Here is a 19,908-nt window from a genome sequence, read left to right as displayed (position 1 = left end):
ATAGCGCTAATTTTTTTTGTGCCATATATCGAATTTTGGCCTTGGAGTGTAATAGGAATATGGATATCAGACAATTTCCTGTGAGGGTCAAGAAACTTGACAGATAAGAAATAGGATTTAAGTATTAGGTTAGGGTTTCATTAATAAGAAAATTGTATATACTATGGACACCCAAAAAAAAGATTGCCAACATACACAATAAAACAACATGTGGATGAAAGTTCCAATAGTATTAGAATAATGGCAGTATATGAAGAAACTAATTTTCCTCCTCTGAATAAAAATATATTACATTCCTATTAATCGAAGGGCTTTAAATACAAAAGGCCCAGAAACTTATGGAAGAAGTATCTTCAGATAGTCTTAACATTTCAGAGATACTGGAAAGTTCTGTGGAAGTAGTAGTAGAAAGATCCACACTTTTGTAACTTTTGTTTTTCTTGAAGACAAGGAGACCCTGCTAAAACTATTTTTTCGCACTAATGGGTGTAGAGTCATAGAGGGGAAAATTAGTGGTTTGAAGAGGACACAAGCTAAAAGAAAACAGTTTTTGGACTTACAAAATCAAGTTTTGTCTTTAGGGGCAAAGTTTCAGTTGAGATATGTGTTATTTTGTTAGAAAATATGTCTTTTTGGAACCTCCTCAGTTCCAATTTTTCCTTGAGAGCATAGGAGTTACGAGAGCAACAGTAGCAGAACCAGTGTAATGTTTAATTATGACTGGCATTATCATTTTTTGCTTTTTCTTATATTTAACCATTCTTCCCTTTGTATGCTGGAATTGCTTTCCCTCCTTTTGTGACCTAGATAATAATAATGTTCTTTATTTTTAGTATATATATTGAGGATTGATAATATAATATGTAACATTGTTATTATTCCTTTGTAAAGTTATTTTTGTGAATTATATTGATAAATAATTAAAAAAAAAGAATAAATTAGAATTCACAAGTCCCATTGTTTGAAGTTTTGAGAGTGTCCATAACGCTAAGGCCATCAGACCGGGTAGACTGCATGCCCTTACACCAGAAGCTAGGCCATTACTGCCAACCGTTTTTAATCTGGCTTGCCTCTTAGTTTGTTTCAGATTACAATGGGCAAGACAACTTCTTGCAGCGTGTTGGAAAAGATGGTTTAAATAATGCGGACAAAGAGTCAACGGTGAACAATATCCTGCAGATCATCCGCAGCTGTAATCGAAGTATGGAGTCCGAAGAAACAGATGACGGCTTCAGTGAAGGGGGCAGCTCGAGAAAAAACTCTTTTAAGGACAGGAACAGATATCAGTAAGGCTTCCCATTTTTTTCTCTGTAAGATCTTGTTGGCTTTATGGGTGCTGCTTTCTCTCCCTGTAACATTTAATGCTGTTGAAGATATATTTAGGGCTCCTTTTACTAAGCTGCGTTAGGGCATTAAGGCGTGGAATAGCACATGCTACAATGCCCCGTGCGCTAGATGCTAACGCCAGCATTGAGCTGGCGTTTGTTCTAGCCACGTAGCGCATGCTAATCTGCTGCGTGCGCTGAAAACGCTAGCGCACCTTAGTAAAAGGAGCCCTTAGTGACCACAAGAATCTTCTCTAGTGCAGGAGTTCTCAGGTTTTTAAGATACCCACAATGAATGTTCATGACAGAGATTTGCATTCAGTGGAGGCGTATTCATTGTGGATCTCTTGAAAACCAAACTGGCTTGGTGTGTCCTGAGGATTGGGTTGTGAATTTCTACTCTAATGTATCTTTTCCAGTTCCTCTCAAGCTTTGTTTTGTATTCTGTTATTCCGACACACAGAGTTCAAGTTCAATATATTTAATATACCGCAAATATAAAACCAAGGTTAAAATCTAAGTGGTTTTTCTTAACCCATAGCTAAGAATTCCTTTCATTTGCTACGTCAGAGAATCCTATGAATTTGATTTATATCTCGATCAGTGATGATATACTGTAATTAAAGCTTTGAGACTCATCTAAGTCTGAGTTTGGATGTTTTGGGAAAGACATCCAAAAATCCAGTAGAGAAATCCCATAAAATATCTTTTTAAAAAAAAAAAAAAAATGACTTTAACCAGACATTTTGGTCCTTAGTGTATCTATCTTTTTTGGCCATTTTCAAATACGAAAATGTCCAAACAAGCAACAACCAAACCAACACAAACAAGCCATTGGGACGTACAAGCAGCCAGTATTCTTAGCAAACTGGCCACTCGGGCATCTAAGCAGAGCAGAGGGGCAGTCTAGGGGGTACTGCAGTGAGCGTCGCATTAAAAAATATGGCAGCTCTCGCAGAATATAAATGCAGCAGAATTTTGGACAAGTTGAAGAGGAGAGCGATGGTTGAGTAGAAGACTTGAGAGAAGCAATTTGCAGTAATCTAAGTGAGAAGTGATGAGAGTGGGGATAAGGGTTTTGGCAGTGTGCTTGGAAAGGAGAGGTCAAATTTTGGTAATATAGAGGAAGAAGTGTAGGCTTAGCAGTTTGTTAGATCTGAGCGGAGAAGGAGAGAGAGGAGTCAAGGATGACCCCAAGGTTGTGAGCAGATAAGACAGGAAGGATGAGAGTATTGTCCACAGAAATAGCGAACTGGGAGAGGGGGAAGTGAGTTTAGGTGGAAAGATAAGCTCGGCCTTAGTCATTTTCAGTTTTAGGTGGTGATGAGACATTCAGGCAGCAATGTCAGACAGGCAGGCTGAGACACAGGCCTTTCCACTTGCACCCATAACATGCAGAATATGGTAAGATACCTACATCCCTGCTTAATGTACACAACTACAGTTTTGCCAAGTCCATGGCTGGTATAACCATGAGAGCATAAACCACCGATTCCAAGTTATGCAGTATTAGAATTCTATGTTTTCTATGTATATTTATGAGTGTACTTGGGTATGATAGATTCTGTCCTATCTGAAATTGGAGTTCTTTTCTGATGCCTATTGTGTAGATTGTAAACCGCTTTGCTCTGCATATGTAATTAAAGGGGGTATAGAAAGTTCTCAAAAAATATATAATGAAATCTGTGCACTTAGATACCATTATAGAATGGGCTTTTACTGTGCAGCATCAAGGCACCTAAACAGCAATGCCCACTTATAGAATTTCCACCTAAATATGGGCTTCCAAGGAGGCATCCAGGTGACAGGCAGGTGTCTTGAGCCACCAGGGCATGTCAAATGGAGAAGAGGAGCAACAGAGGCTACTGAGGAGGAAAAGGGAAAATAATTTTTAAACATAGACCAATGCTGGGCGAAAAACCTATTTTACCGCACACTGTGATCTGAAGGAATGTAGCCAAACTCACAGAAAAGTCTACCTTTATGCTACGCAATTAGCATTCCTAAATTGTACTCCCTGCCAGCTTCTTGTCATATGGGGCTAGATCAGGGGTGGGCAACACTGGTCCTTGAGGGCCGGAATCCAGTTGGGTTTTCAGTATTTCCCCCAATGAATATGAATAGAAAGAAGTGCATGCAAATATATGTCATGGATATTCATTGGAGAAATCCTGAAAACCCGACTGGATACCGGCCCTCGAGGACCGGAGTTGCTCACTCCTGGGCTAGATTCTATAGCTAGTACTCAGATTGGTGCCGAAAAAAAATTGGCATTCAGGCCTGAAGTCTGTAATCGGCACTATTGTTGGCAGCCAACTTAAAAGCGACCTCCGCGTGTCGATCATGCGACGGCAATGGGTACAGAATCACGCCTTCGGCAAAGGTAGGCATGGGAAATGTAGGCCAGGGTTTTCCAGGCCTACATTTCTGGCACCTACCTTTGATTTGAATCATGCCTCCATAGGCACTTTAGGCCGCCTAACACCACTTCCGGCATTTTTCTCACATATCTGGAATTCGCTCCCATCACATATTAGAGCAGAACAAAATCTAGATAAATTTAAGGGCAGTTTAAAATGTTTTCTTTTCAAAGATGCCTATGAGTAATTTACCATGCTTGATATATTACTATTTTTATTTTACCCCTTCCCTTCTTTGATGTTTTTTCCTTTTTTGTTTTCTTTTTCTTAAAAAAAAAAGTAGTTCTCCCTCCTCTCCTCCTGTTTTTTATCCTACCCTATGTTAGTTGGTCTGTGGTAAATCATGTTTGTTTTTTTATATTAATTCCCCCTTTCTTTAATTGTCACGTATTATTTTAATGTACAATGCTTCGAATTTTATGTTTAGCGTTTAATCAAATTTTAATAAACTATGAAACTATTAGCCATGCCAACAGTGGCATTAAGCTGCCTATAGAGGCGCAATTCTGGTACTGATTTTTTAAGTGCCATTAGGCACCTTGAAACTCAGTTAAAAATGTTGTTTAAACCACATTTTTTTTACTAAGCTTGGGCGCTGGTTAGAGAATCCAGGCCTCAATGCTGTTCTTTAATGAGCATCCAAAGATGAGCACTCATAGAATGGTTTTGGTGATTTTTATTTAATATTTCGCCTTGCCTCTATGAATATCAAAACAGTTTACAATACATTGATACACTGAGGTGGGAAAGGCCCGCCATTTTGATCTGGCAGGCCATTTTGATCTGGTGGGCCTGCGAGCGGGACGGACTGAGCTTACCTCCCACTCCAACTTCTCTAAAAAGGTGGGGGGTTCGGGGGTGGGATTTCAGGGTTTTTCCGGTGGCAGGAGGTAGTGGGCCTCTCTCCTTCCTTTTTTTCAGGGGGGAAAGGGGGAGGGTAGGGGATGTTTGGGGGGGGGGGCGCCTGGTGCAAAAGTGGACCTTCAGTGATAGGAGGGATTGGGCATCCCTCCTGCTGTTTTTGCTGCTTGGGGGGGAAAGAGTCACCATGGCAGGAGGGAATGGGCATCGCTTCTGTCATTTTTTTTGTGTGGGAGAGGTGGGGTCGGCATGGCAGAAGGAAACGGGCTTTCCTCTTGCTGTTTTCAGGGGCCTTAGGTGCCTGTGCCAATCAGGGCTTTAGGCCCTTCCCTGTTTCATCCCACAATGCACCAGGAAGGGGAAGGTTGGCCATTCTGTGAAGGCGGGCCTGTCCACCGGAGGGAGGAAGCATCCCTCTGGCCAGCCAACTAAAAAAGGTATTGATGGTGTCTGGGTGGACTTGGGGGAGTTGGGGGGCATGCCTTTTGAGGGGGCGTCTGACAGGAGGGACTAAGCATCCCTCCTGCCAATGATCTTTGAGGGGGAGAGGGTTCCGGCAGGAGGAAGTGGGCATCTCTCCTGTTGATGATCTTTGCAGGGGGTGGAGGAGTTCCGGTATGAGGGAGTAGGCATCCCTACTGCTGGGTGGATGTCTCGGCAAGGTGACGGCATTTCTCCTGCCGCGGACATTTGAGAGTGGAGGTGGCTTTGGGGGTTCTGGCAGGAGGGGCTGGGCATCCCTTCTGCCAGTAGTCTTCGTGGGGGGGGGGTGGAAGGTTCCCTGCCATGGCCGTTAAACTGATTGCGGCAGGGAGATTCCCTTGCAGTGATCAGCTCAGCAACAACCCGACCTATACAGAATCTGGCTCTTATACCTGGTTTTACATTGTCTAAGTCAGTGTTCTTCAACCACCAGTCCATGGACCAGTGCCGGTCCACAGAAATTTTCTACCGGTCCACAGGCCCAAAACAGTGTTCTTCAACCGCCGGTCCACAGTGCGATCAATGCAGCGTTATCTTCGAGCCAGCTTCCTCTTAACTGATTCAGTGCATAAAGCCACAGGCAGTGGCTCCTACGGGCATCCTGCGCCTGAACCGGTAGCCTTCGCTCTGACGTTGCAACGTCAGAGGGAAGGCTTCCAGATGAGACACGGGACATGCAAGGTGCAATTAATACTATTATGGGGGCGGGGTCTGGGGTGGAGATTGGCTAGAGATGGGCGGGGTCTGGCCCACGACTTAGCCCTGTGTTCTTCAACCGCCGGTCCACGAACCGATGCCACTCCACAGAATAATTCTTTTATTTCTGCCGGTTCATAGATGTAAAAAGGTTGAAAAACACTGGTCTAAGTCACAACGTATAAGTTACGTCCAGGCAACGTCGTAAAACTTTAGATTATCCCTGCAGTATGACTAACTCTAGGTCGACCCACATCCTGCCCAAATCCCACCCTCACCACTCCTTCAAAAACGCCCCTTTCATCTCTGAGCGCACAGCGGCATTCAGAGGCCTAAAAAGTCTCTAGATATGCCTAAAAACCCGTTTTGATTATCGGCACTTGGACGATCTGGGCGGGTTTTTAGACCTTTTTTGTTTTGATTATGAGCCCCATTGTCTCTATGTTTCCAATTGCAAATAAAAAAGCAAAGATGTTCTTTGAAACAGATAAGATTTTTTGTTTGTAATATTATCAGACACGTGAACATAAGATTCCCTACCCTGCTGCAAACATTGTGTTGTTATGGCCACAGAACAAACAGTTTCTGCAGGTTTATTCCTGCTGTCATGTACAATTGTGATAGAGCAAAATGTTTGGAACTAGACACAAAGGGGGTCAGTGTATGCAGTTTGAGGTTAGAAAAGAGATCAGTATGAACAACTATTTGTGAAATCTCTCTCCAGTCTTATACTAAACACACACGTGAACACAGATGCACAAACACTGTATTTAAGCTGAATGCTAGTCATTGTGTGTTGTATGTTACATAACACTGGCACCCATCACTTTCTTCCCTATCAGAGGAGACAACTGTGGAGACAGAAGAGTCAGGCACAGCGTTTCCAGAGAGCTTTCACAGTATCTCCGCTGATAATTATCTGGTAGGTGTGCAGTGGGAAAGTGTTATAATACAGAGGATGACATTTTCAATTGTTAAAGTGTGCTGCCGTCGTTAGCTTAGTGTAACAGTGCTTGGCTGTCATCTTCTCAGGTGTTTCACTGTACAAGTAGAAGGTGCTCCAGGGCTTGGTTTTACAAGAGCAGACAGAGCACCTTTTAACCTGCCTACACTGGTCCAAAGTAAGCTGCCCTGGCATAAGCACATTTAACATGTCAGATCATTTTACCACTAAAAGTAAAATGCTGCCTCTTGGAATAACAGAAAGATATGCTCAGCTATATGAGGAGACCTTGGTAGGTGATAATGGTGGGTAGAGTTGAAGATCTCTCAAAATGGCTAGATGCTGGGTTTTCTGACTGATGGGTTTCGGCAGGACTGGTTGAGGGTTGAGTTGCTGGCTGTAGAGTATATCGATTATCCCCCGGACTCTATATATGGTGCTCAAATTTATGCATGCAGAAATTTAGGTGTGCGCCCAATTTTCCCCATACAATTTAACTTAATAATTAATCAGTGCCATAATTGGGCACTACTAATCAATCATTGGCACTAATTACAAAAATTAGAATTTACATGCACAGTTTGCTAGGTGCGTTCTATAAAGATGTGTGTGAAAATTCTAGTGCCTGGATCTGAAAAGGGGGGATTGGCCTTAGGAGAGGCATTGGCGGGTCATGGGTCTTCCAAGAATTTGCATGTACTGTTACAGAATACGTCTGATATGCACCTAATTTCGACACAGGTTTCAGTGGGTGTAAATCCTCACACCTAAAAGTTAGGCGCAAATCTCATGGAACCAGAGTCTATAAACGGCACTTAAAAAAGCAGCACCTGCCACATGTCAATCAGAGTTAAGCGCTGTTTGTAAAATTGCACCTAGCGGCGCTACATGAAAAATACTAACGCAAGCTCTATGGAGGTGTTGGCGTGTAGCGTGCGCTAAGTGCATGCTAAAACCGCTAGCTCACCTTAGTAAAAGGAGCCCAAAGTTTCCCACCAAAAGGAAAAATTTAGCCTGTCCCAATTCTTCCAGTTCCTGGTGATCATTTGCATGGCAACCCCTGTCATAATCATAAGAAGCTTTTATACCTGTCCAATGGATTTTTAGTTTTCAACAATGTCCCACATATGACCACATCGTAGGACAATGGAATCGATGTTTCCAGTATCATATTAATTTGTCCCCATATTGATTTCCAAAAATTGAATATCAGGGGACAATAAAACAACAAATGATCCAGTGTCCCTACTTCAAGATGACAGTGCCAGTATCTATTAGACTTTGAACTATCTAACTTTTGTAAATGAACAGGGGTCCAAAAAATTCTATGTAATAAAAAGAACCAGGTTTGTCTCTTAGATGCTGACATTGTACATCTCATCCTCCAAGTCCAAATCCGTGGCCATTGAGTAGCAGAAATTTGCTGCTTTATCTCAATGCTCCAAATGTCTTTTGGGCTTGTTTTAGGTTTTTTATTCAAATATTCAGATATTAATTGTTTTTTAATGATACTTTCAATTATCTTCACTAATTAACTCAATTAAAAAAAACCCAATTAAGTTAGGCACCTAAATTGGCAAGCTCCTTTTATAGAATCAGGGCCTGAGTGCCATTTATAGAATAGTACTTAGCACTCTTTTTTTTTTTTTTTTTTTCACCATTTATAGAATTTGATCCTAAATTGTATGTGGATTTATTATGATTTTAAGTATTTATTGTAAACTGTTTCAGACATTCTGAGAGGTATTTGAATTATTAATATGAGTGTGTCTCATCGTACAACTCTTCTCTCCTCTGCTCTGGATACCCTTGCTTACCCTGTTCCCCGCTCTGTCAGACATACCAAACCTTGGCTTACTCTCAGTATCCATTACTTACGTTCCTTTATCTGCTATGCTGAGCACCTTTGGCTCAAATCTCGCACCCATGTGCTGACTTTCTTCACTTTAAATTTATGCTGACCTCCTTTAATTCTGCGCTTACACAGGTCAAGCAAGACTACTACATCTAACTAACTAACTCCATTTCTTCCAACCCCCGTCATCTCTTTGCCATGCTGGACTCCCTCCTCAAAGCGCCCCCACCTCCAACCCCTCCTTCTCTTTCTCCCCAGACTATGGCTGATTATTTCCATAATAAGGTCTGCAAGATTGCCCTTGAATTCACTACAAAGTCACATCCTTCTCCCCTACCCACCATTCAGTCTCCTGAACTTCAAATTCATACCACCCCTTCATCTTTCACCCAAACAACTCAGGAAGCTCCTCTTGCCTGGTCCCACCCTCTTATCCTTCTGTCAACTGCCGCTGACTTTTCTTCCTTTTCTGAAATCACAGAGGAAGAAACTGCACAACTTCTGTTTTCAGCCAAGCCTACTATATGCCCCTCCAGACCCTATTCTCACCCCTCTACTTGACCCCATCTCACATACTGTTATCACTCCTATCTGCCATATTCTCAATCTATCCATTTCCACTGCAACTGTCCCTGCTGCCTTCAAACATGCAGTGATTAAGCCGCTTCTCAAAAAACCCTCGTAGGACCCCAACTGCCCGTCCAACTATTGCCCTGCCTCCCTTCTTCTGTTCTTATCGAAGCTATTCAAGCGTACTGTTCTCCATCACTGCCTGGACTTCCTTTCAACTCAGTAGATTCCTGATCCTCTACAATCTGGCTTTCTCCCCCAACAGTCCACAGAGACTGCCCTCATCAAAGTCTGCAGTGACTTGTTCATGGCCAGCTCTAAAGGCCTTTACTCGATCCTTCTTGACCTGTCTGCTGACTCCTTGATATGCTGTCCTTGCTTGGATTCCGTGAATCTGTCCTCTCCTGATTTGCCTCCTACCTCTGCTAATGCGCCTTTAGTGTATGTGTTGGAAGTCCTCTTCTGCTGCTACCCCGCTAGTGGTTTGCGTACCCCAGGGTTCTTTCTTAGGACCTTATCTCTTCTCTCTCTGCATCCCTTCCCTCGGTGCCCTGATATCCTCCCTTGGCTTCCAGTATCACCTATATGCTGATGACACCCAGATCTACCTCTCTACACCCGAAATTTCTCTTCCTGTTTGGCTGACATTGCTGCCTGGATGTTCTGCCGTCATCTGAAAGTAAACATGTCCAAGACTGAGCTGCTCCTCTTTCCTCTGTTGCTGCTCCTCCTCCTTTCTCCATCTCGGTAAATTACTGTCATCGTTCCAGTCTCCTCTGCTCACAACCTTGGAGTCATCTTCGATTCTGACCTCTCATTTTTTTATATACATCCAACAAACTGCTAACGCCTGTTGCTTCTATCTCTACAATATCACCAAAATAAGCCCCTTCCTTTCTGAGCACACTACCCAGGCCCTTGTCCACCCTCTCATAACCTCACACCTAGATTACTGCAATCTACTAACTGGTCTCTTGCAGTGCCGCCTCTCCCTCTTTCAATCTCTGCAAAACTCTGCTGCTTGACTCATTTTCTACCTACCTCACTACACTCATGCCATCCTTCTCCTTAAATCACTTCATTGGCTCCCTATCCGCCTTAGCATACAGTTCAAGCTCCTATTGCTGACCTACAGGTGTATTCATTCTGCTGCCCCTCAATATCTCTCCTCTCTTCTCTCTCCTTATACACCTCCCAGAGAACTATGTAGTAGTAATAGTAGTAATGTGTATATATACAGTAGATAAATAGATAGAAACATAGAAACATGATGGCAGATAAAGGCCAAATGGCCCATCCAGTCCACCCATCTGCAGTAACCATTATCTCTTCTTCCTCTGTCTAAGAGATCCCACATGCCTATCCCACGCTTTCTTGAATTCAGACACAATCTCTGTCGCCACCACCTCTTCCGGGAGACTGTTCCATGCATCTACTACCCTTTCTGTAAAAAAAAGTATTTCCTCAGATTACTCCTGAGCCTATCACCTCTTAACTTCATCCTATGCCCTCTCATTCCTGAGCTTCCTTTCAAATGAAAGAGACTCGACTCATGCGCATTTATGCCATGTATTTAAATGTCTCTATCATATCTCCCCTCGTCCTCCTTTCCTCTAAAATATACATATTGAGATTTTTAAGTCTGTCCCCATACACCTTAAACACCATTTTAGTAGCCTTCCTCTGGACTGACTCCATCCATGAAATTTGCTTTCATTGGTACATTAGATTCACGGGCATTTATGATTTCAATGATGATACGTAACTGGATTTATTTTACTTTACAGAGTTCTGGCATGGGACATCAGAATTAATTTAATTAAATTTAATGTGGTGTCTTGTATTCTGCTAAATCTCCCAAAGGATTCAAAGCGGCTTGCAAAACAATAAAATTAATTAATATAATTAGTTAATTAAAAATTAATTAATTGTCGGGTCTTTTCACAATTGATGAACACTAGCTGTGGACTGGTAACTGCAGAGGTTGTGACGTTCTTTTGTTGATAGTTAAGTTCGCAACCTGTGAAGTGGTTGTCTATCCAGAATGGGTTGTGAAGACCTTTTTATATGTCTTGCTGCTTTTCTTATGTTTTTACAATACTGTCCTCCTGATGCTAGTGAAACCGAATCCTTGGAGCTGGCTTAGCTGTTGATATCATTGTCTCTAAACTTGGACTATGTATCTGCTTGTGATCAGTGTCTTCAACTTAAGTGCAGATGATGTCAGTTCCCTTTCTACTTTTATATTATCTGTGGTGTTTTTCAATGAAATCATACAGTACACTGGGGCATGTTTTGTTTCTCTTATTTGATGTATTCTGGTGAAGGGGACAATAAATTGACATGAAACTTGTGTTTTTGGTGTCCTAGGTGAACTTTCAACATTATGGCCCCACTCAATTAACTTTCAGCTCCCCCCATCCCACCCCCTACCCAAGAGATTTTGATAATTAAACTCCACAATCATGAGCATCACACAATAATCCTATAAAAAGTCATAATTGGAAATATACCAAGAAATCAGTTATCTAGGTCAGAGGTAGGCAATTCCAGTCCTCGAGAGCCGGAGCCAGGTCAGGTTTTCAGGATATTAGCAATGAATATGTATGAGATGGATTTGCAAGCACTGCCTCCTTGAGATGCAAATCTATCTCATGCATATTTATTGTGGATATCCGGAAAACCTGACCTGGCTCCGGCTCTTGCGGACCGGAATTGCCTACCCCTGATCTAGGTAAATGGGCAATTTGAAAATTACCCAACTTTCCTGCAGTTAAAAGTGAACACTGATTGATCTTTTAGTTTGTGTCACTGTCAGAACCTTTTTCTTCTTCTGGTTTTACTACAGCTATGCTTTGCTGCTCATCAAAAGCTGCCACCCTAAGGGGTCCTTTTATCAAGCCACGCTAGCGGGGTTAGCGCGTCGGACATTTCATCACGCGCTAACCCCCGCGGCAAGCAAAAAAACTAACACCTGGTCAATGGAGGCATTAGTGACTAGCGGGGCAGGCGGCCTACCGCGCCTTGATAAAAGGACCCCTAAGTGCCTGCTTAATGATTAAACCAGTCCTGATTAGTGATTCAAAGTATGAGCCATGAGTGAGGGCTCAGGTCCTCTGTAGATTATAAGGATCATTTTTTTTTTTTTCAGAATTGGCAGCAAGCCTGCAAATTGAAAGTACTTTCTGACACTGTAACGATGGTCGAGCTTTGGTATTCTTCCCTCAGTTCCACTATAGATGCTGTTGTGTGCCTAAGTGATGGTTTTTTAGGAATTGTGCTCATGGTTGTGATATGTATTGTCATTATTTCAGTCCAAGAATGCCTTTGGCAAAAGAAGCTAGTGTCTAAAGGGATTTATTCTGATTTATTACAAAATTACTTGAAATTAGTATTACAAGACAAAAGAGTCTGTTTTAAGTAAACAGATTCAAGCTTTTCTTTGCCAGCCTAGAGAGCTCTTTACATTGGAAATCGGGTGGGGGGGAGGGGGGAAGGGAGAACAACAAATCAGATTGATACTGTACTAGAGAATGACACGGGGAAAAAAATCTGTCCCCGTAACTGCCCCGTCCCCAAACCACCGTCCCCTTCACCGCCCCGTCCCTGCCGTCCCCTTCACTGCCACGTCCCTGCCGTCCCCTTCACTGCCACATCCCCATCTCCGCTGTCCCCTTCACCGCCTCATTCCCGCCGTCCCCTTCACTGCCCTGTCCCTGTCCCCACAGCATCCATACAAGCCTCAGTACTGCAATATTTAGCTTATTCCGTCCTTATAAATCAAAGTTCTAGCTGCTGAACTAGAGAAAGAGATGTTCAGCTGGCAAGGCTTTATTTATAAATTTTTATCAACACAACTAATATACTACCAATACTACCAATACTATTTTGGAACTGAACTAAGTAAACACTGCATTGGGTCACATTACAATTCTGGGTCTAAGGGGAGTACACGTAGCAATTCTAGGTCTAGAGGGAGTACACACTGTAATTCTGGGACCAGCGAGAGTGCACACGCTGCAAATTGCACTAAAGGAGCTCAAGTAGCCCAAACGGGAATACCCCCACAGGGTACACACATTACCAAGTCTCTGATAGGAGCGCACTGCAGTTATGGGGAGTCCGGGATAGGTACACGCTGTAGCTCTGGGTCTAGGGAGTGTAAGAGACAAGCGAAAAATACTAATGGTGGTCTAGTTGATATAGAGGGATTGTCCCCACTGAGATACAACAAGCACACAACATGGAGGGCTATGTACGTCAACGCCCACAGTCTGGGAAACAAGATCCTAGATTTGGAGACAGAAATGAGGAATGCCGACCTGGATGTGGTGGCGATATCTGAGACCTGGCTCACAGACTCCCACGGGTGGGACATGGTCATACCAGGTTACAACTTGCTTCGTCGGGACAGGGAGGGCAAAATGGGAGGTGGGGTAGCATTATATACTAAAGATGACATTAAGGTCACCAGAATCACAGATGTACAGTACACTGGGGAATCCCTTTGGGTAAATTTGGCCAGAGGGAAGGACAAATGCCTATATCTTGGCGTGGTATACAGACCCCCAAAACATCAAGAAGACCTAGATTTGGAATTAATCGGAGATATAGAGAATATCACCTTGCGGGGGGACACAGTATTGGTAGGTGACTTCAACATGCCCGATGTGGATTGGGTCACGCTTTCCTCTGCTTCCGGCAGCAGCAGGAAGCTATTAAACTCTTTCAATGGAGCAGGACTCAGGCAACTGGTATTTGAGCCAACAAGGGATCAGGCAATTTTGGACCTGGTACTTACCAACGGAGAAAGTATCACAGAGGTCTCGGTGGGTGAAACTTTGGCCTCCAGTGACCACAATATGATATGGTTCAATCTCAGGAAAGGTTTCACGAAATCTACCACATTGACCAAGGTTCTCAAGTTCAAGGACACAAACTTCCAGGACATGGGAGACTTTGTTCACCAGGCGCTACAAACCCAAGAAGATACCGACAGCGTGGAAGAAATGTGGTCAACTTTGAAACCACCATACAGGAAGCAACAAACCGCTAAGTTAAATCAGTAAGCAAACGGAGTAGGAACAACAAGCCACAGTGGTTCTCTATGGAGATCTCAGACCTCATCAAAGAGAAGAAAAAAGCATTCATCTCTTACAAACAATCAGGGACACAGGACTCCAGAGTAGATTATCTGACCAAATCAAGAGCCGTCAAAGCGGCAGTTAGAGAGGCCAAATTCCGCATGGAGGAGTCTCTAGCAAAGAATATCCAGAAGGGAGATAAATCCTTCTTCAGGTATATTAGTGACAGGAAAAAGAACTCAGGTGGGATAGTACGACTCAGAAAACCAGACGGAGACCATGTGGAGACGGACTCGGAAAAGGCCCAACTGTTAAATGAATACTTCTGTTCAGTCTTCACCCGCGAGGTGCCGGGAATCGGCCCTCAACCACATACAAGGATTAAATCAGTAGACCCGTTTAGTAATTTCAAATTTACACCCAGCAGCGTCTACTGCGAGCTGTCAAAAATCAAGGTCAACAAGGCAATGGGGCCTGACAACCTACACCCTAGGGTACTCAGGGAGTTGGGAGATGTCTTGGCGGAACCACTATCCGCGCTCTTTAATCTCTCCCTTAGTACAGGTAACGTCCCGATGGACTGGAAGACGGCTAACGTCATTCCACTACACAAGAAAGGCTCCAGGGTGGAGATGGCAAACTACAGACCAGTGAGTCTCACTTCAATAGTGAGCAAACTAATGGAAACCCTAATCAAACACCAAATGGATAGGATCATGGACGAGGAGAATCTGCGGGATCCCCGCCAACATGGATTTACTAAGGGGAGATCGTGCCAATCCAACCTGATCGGCTTCTTTGACTGGGTGACGAGGAAGCTGGATGTTGGTGAGTCCCTGGACATCGTCTACCTGGATTTCAGCAAAGCATTTGATAGCGTGCCACACCGCAGGTTGCTGAACAAGATGAGTTCTTTAGGTTTGGGCGACACTTTAACCAAATGGGTTGGGAACTGGCTTGGAGGTAGGCTTCAGAGGGTGATGGTGAATGGCACTCCCTCCGAGATGTCGGAGGTGATAAGTGGAGTGCCACAGGGCTCCGTCCTGGGCCCGATCTTGTTCAACATCTATATAAGAGACCTGACAGAAGGGCTTTGAGGTAAAATAACATTGTTTGCCGATGATGCCAAACTGTGCAATGTAGTGAGCAAAAGCACAACAGACAAAAAAGTAATGACAGACGATATGGTGCATGACTTACTTCTGCTGGAGCACTGGTCTAGGTCCTGGCAACTCAGTTTCAATGCCAAAAAATGCAAAGTCATGCACCTGGGAAGCCAGAATCCATACAAGATCTACACCCTAAATGGCGAGATCCTGACAAGAACTGTAGCAGAAAGAGACTTGGGAGTGATTGTCAGGGAAGACATGAAGTCGGCAAACCAAGTGGAGCAAGCTTCATCCAAAGCAAGGCAAATCATAGGTTGCATACGCAGGAGTTTCATCAGCCGTAAACCTGAAGTCATTATGCCACTGTATAGATCCATGGTGAGACCGCACCTGGAGTACTGTGTGCAATTCTGGAGGCCGCATTACCGCAAGGATGTGCTTAGACTGGAGTCGGTCCAGAGGATGGCCACCAGGATGGTCTCGGGACTCAGGGAGCTCCCGTACGAGGAGCGGTTGGGGAATTTGCAGCTCTACTCACTCGAGGAGCGTCGAGAGAGGGGAGATATGATCGAGACATTCAAATATCTCACGGGCCGCATCAAGGTGGAAGAAGACATCTTCTTCTTCAAGGGTCCCGCGGCAACAAGGGGGCATTCGTGGAAAATCAGGGGCGGGAAACTGCACAGTGACACTAGGAAGTTCTTCTTCACTGAAAGGGTGGTTGATCGCTGGAATAGTCTTCCACTTCGGGTTATTGAGGCCACCAGTGTGGCGGATTTTAAGGCCAGATGGGATAGACATGTGGGATCTATCCGCAAAGATAGATAGCGAGGATCACTGGAGTGGGCAGACTTGATGGGCCGTGGCCCTTATCTGCCGTCTATTTCTATGTTTCTATGTTACTACTTTATCCTAAAGCAAAAAAAAAAGAAAATAAATAAATATAATTTTTTTTTTCTACCTTTGTTGTCTGGTTTCTGCTTTCCTCATCTTCTCATTCAATTTCTTCCATCCATTGTCTGTCTTCTCTCTGTGCCTTCCATTTGCTCTGTTACTGTGCCTCTCCCTTCACCCCCTCCCCCAAATTGGTCTGGCACCCATCTTCTTCCCTCCACTCCCCCATAGTCTGGCATCACTGTCTTCTTCCCTTCCAGCGTCTTCTTCCCATTCTTTCTTCCCCATTCCCTTCAGCGTCTTCTCCCCACTCTGTCATCCCCATTCCCTTCAGCGTCTTCTCCCCACTCATCCCCATTTCCCTTCAGCGTCTTCTCCCCACTCTGTCATCCCCATTTCCCTTCAGTGTCTTCTCCCCACTCTCTCTTCCCCATTTCCCAGCATCTTCTCCCCACTGTCTCTTCCCCATTTCTCAGCGTCTTCTCCCCTCTCTTTCTTCCCCAGTTCCCTTCAGGCTGCTTCAGCATCTTCTCCTCTCCATCCCCCCACCCCCAGCACCCTTTGCGTGGTACAGCAGCTCCCTTCCGCCGGCCAGCCGTGCATCTCCCTCCCTCTCTTCCCCTTACCTTCTCTTTGTGGTGATTTCGCAGCCGGAGCCTTGAAGTCACATCGCGTTGGAAACAGGAAGTTGTGTCAGAGGAGATTTTTCCAGCAGCCCTTCAAGGATCTGGCTGCAATACAAGGCATAACCTTATAGAAATCGCCAGTTTGCCACGAAGAGAAGGTAAGGGGAAGGGAGGGAGATGCACGGCTGGACGGCCGGCGGGAGAGAAGGGGGCTGCCGGACCGCATGCTCATTCACTGCGTGTGCTCACCCTTTTAACTGCAGAGACAAGACCATTCACCGCTCCATGGGGCAATGAATGGCCTTGTCCCCGTACTCGCGGTGATCTTTTTTTCTTTGTCACTGTTTCGGCGGGTTACCTGCGGCTAGCCACCGGTAACAACCACCGTGTCATTCTCTATGCTGTACAAAGGTCTTTGTGAGCAGTGGAACCACAGAGGGTACAAATATGAACGGACTTAAAAATTACCCCCTGCCTACCTTTTCCTCTTATTGGCAGCAGTGAAGTAGGTGAATCACACAGGACACAAATATACCTCAGTATGGTCCTGGTTCAGATGCATCTTGTCCTTCACCTGAAACTTTTGCTTTATATGTTTTGAATAAAGTAAGTAAATTGTGGACTTTATTTTGTTCCTGTGTTTACAGAGTTGGCTACCTGCTTGGGTCCCATGGACAGTATTTCAGATTATGGCAGATAATGAGGTCATGTGAACCTCAATGAAACTTAAAGCAAAGAGGTGTGGGTTAGATCCTTGCTTTATTGGGCAAGGCCTAAGGCCCATTGAAAGTAGTGCATGTAAATAGATCTCATGCATATTCATTGGGGAAATCCTGAAAACCCGACTGGAATACAGCTCTTGAGAGCCGGAGTTCCCTACCCCTGCCTTATTGCTTCACTGCCTAATGGGAGAGAGTTGGTAGAACTTGAGGTCAAAATTGTTCATGTTTCTTTAAATACAGGTTTTATTCCAGCCTAGTTGAAACAAGCCCTTTTGTAAACTATACTGAAAATAGTACTTGAATCCACAGATCTGGCAGTTGTCCTGTCTCTAATTTGGTAAAGTTAATTAAAATGAGTCCTTCAAATTAGAGGATAATGGCTTTCATAGTACTGAGACATTGTTTGTTATGGTCTTGGATACCTCACAGTGCCACCTGGACAGGAATAAGTCATTGCTAATAGTCATGTTTGATGTCTCAGCTGCCTTTAACACAGTCAATCATGTCATTCTACTTTGGTGCTTTCCAAGCCTAATGCATGCAGTTGACACTCTTTGTTGTTTTCAGTCCTTTCTTAGGGAGTACAGAAAATTATTGTTGGAAGACAAAATTCCTCAAAGAACCCAAGATTCCACAGGTTTTGGCCTTGACTGCTGTGCTATTCAGTATTTATCTTCAGCCACTGGCAGCCCTGTAACAGTCACAGAAACTGTAGTTTATTAAACCATCATTTAAATGGTATCCATTATTGGATGGCCAAGAAAAGACTTTTAATCCGAGTAAAACTACTTTGCAATTACCTAAGGAAGTGTAGTATATTAAAAAAACAAACAACTAAACAATGATGTAAGTCATTTGCCAACTCCCACAGATCTGGCGGTAAACATGGGGATAATGTCATAGTCTTTCTTAGCATAGTTCAAAATTGGAGGTTAAAATGGATACCCACCCATGGTTAAAGAATCAAGTCCATCAAAAACATTTAAAATTTTTTTTATAAATAATGGCTGGTGTATTGCCAAAAAATCAGCTGAGGCCTGCTGATTGTAGACCTGCTTCAAGAGCAGTTATCTTGCAATACTGAATATGTGGGTCTCTTTCAAGCCAAATGATGGTGCTTCAGAATGCTTAAATCTCTGGAGAATAACTTTTAATAGACCGCACCTGCCATGGAAAAATGACCCTGTAATATAAACTAGCTTGCACTGCCCATTCTAATAGAAGAAAACTATTATCAGTTCCCATGGTTAGGATTTTGAGCCTGGGTGCCACATGCAGATCCATCTTTTCTGTTGCTTGGGCTACAGTCTGGAATAGGGTTACCATATGGCTCCAGAAAAAGGAAAACGGACTGAGACATCCAGGTTTTACTTTCACTGAAAGCAATGGGAGTAAGGAGGATCGAAATAAAACCCGGATGTCTCAATCCGTCCTCCTTTTTCCAGAGCCAACTTCAGCTGATACAAAATACAGCAGCTAAGCTTATATTTGGGAAGTGAAAGTACGATCATGTTTCTCCTTTGTTGAGAAAGCTTCACTGGCTTCCAGTCCACTTCAGGATTCAATTTAAATGTGCATGTATTATATTTAAACTTATCTATGGAATATTTGATCCTATAGTTCCCTTATATTGGAACCTCTTCAGATCTTGCCATTTGAAGAATACACAGAGAAATAAACTATCTTTCCCTTCTTTTAAGGGTATTAAATCTTTTGCCTTCAAGCTGGTAGAGATGTGCAATGGACTTCCTGACTCCATTAGACTGATAGGCCAGCTACAACAATTTCGTAAAGCCCTGAAAACTCTGCTGTTTATACAAAACTTAAATGGCTTAACTATAGGATCAAAGAACTGACGAAAATCCAGCTTTTTTTTTTTTCTCTCTGTGCTCTCTTTCTTATGTACTCTAGTCTTAATTACATGTGAACCGAGTCGAGCTCCGTTGAGAGATGACCCGGTACATAAATTGAAGACTAGATTAGATTAGATATGGTAACCCTAGTCTGGAATGCACTGCTTTCCTTGTTGAGACAGGAGAGGGACTTTTAAAGTTTGATGGCAGCTTAAGGATCTTGGCCAAGCTTGATATGCTTTTTGTTGGACTTCTATGGGTTTTTATGTTACTGTGTTAAACATTAACTTATACTGAAATAGTTGTTTTGTTCTTATGTTTGTAAGGTTTGAGGGGCATAATAAAAAAAACAACAACATCTAAGTCCCCTTTTGGCCTAAGGCTCTAAACGCTGAAAGTAGCAGCAGGGAAAATGTCCATTCTCAAAAAAAAACGTCCAAAATGAGGGTTTTTGGGGGGAATGGCCT

General features: G+C 43.5%; 1 protein-coding gene across 3 annotated transcripts in view; it reads left to right on the top strand.

Annotated features, from left to right (window-relative positions):
• Positions 1-19,908, top strand: part of PLCE1 (phospholipase C epsilon 1) — a 496,428-nt gene that overhangs the window by 348,269 nt on the left and 128,251 nt on the right. For all 3 annotated transcript variants that reach the window (XM_033942327.1, XM_033942328.1, XM_033942326.1), the window contains exon 7: positions 1,078-1,286. In XM_033942327.1, the coding sequence (XP_033798218.1) occupies positions 1,078-1,286 (209 nt within the window). The remainder of the gene's footprint in view (positions 1-1,077; positions 1,287-19,908) is intronic.

This window comes from Geotrypetes seraphini, chromosome 4, assembly GCF_902459505.1.
Source record: "Geotrypetes seraphini chromosome 4, aGeoSer1.1, whole genome shotgun sequence".
Lineage (NCBI taxonomy): Eukaryota > Metazoa > Chordata > Amphibia > Gymnophiona > Dermophiidae > Geotrypetes > Geotrypetes seraphini.
The sequence above is the reverse complement of the archived record's forward strand: the minus strand, read 5'-3'. Positions and strand labels throughout refer to the sequence as shown.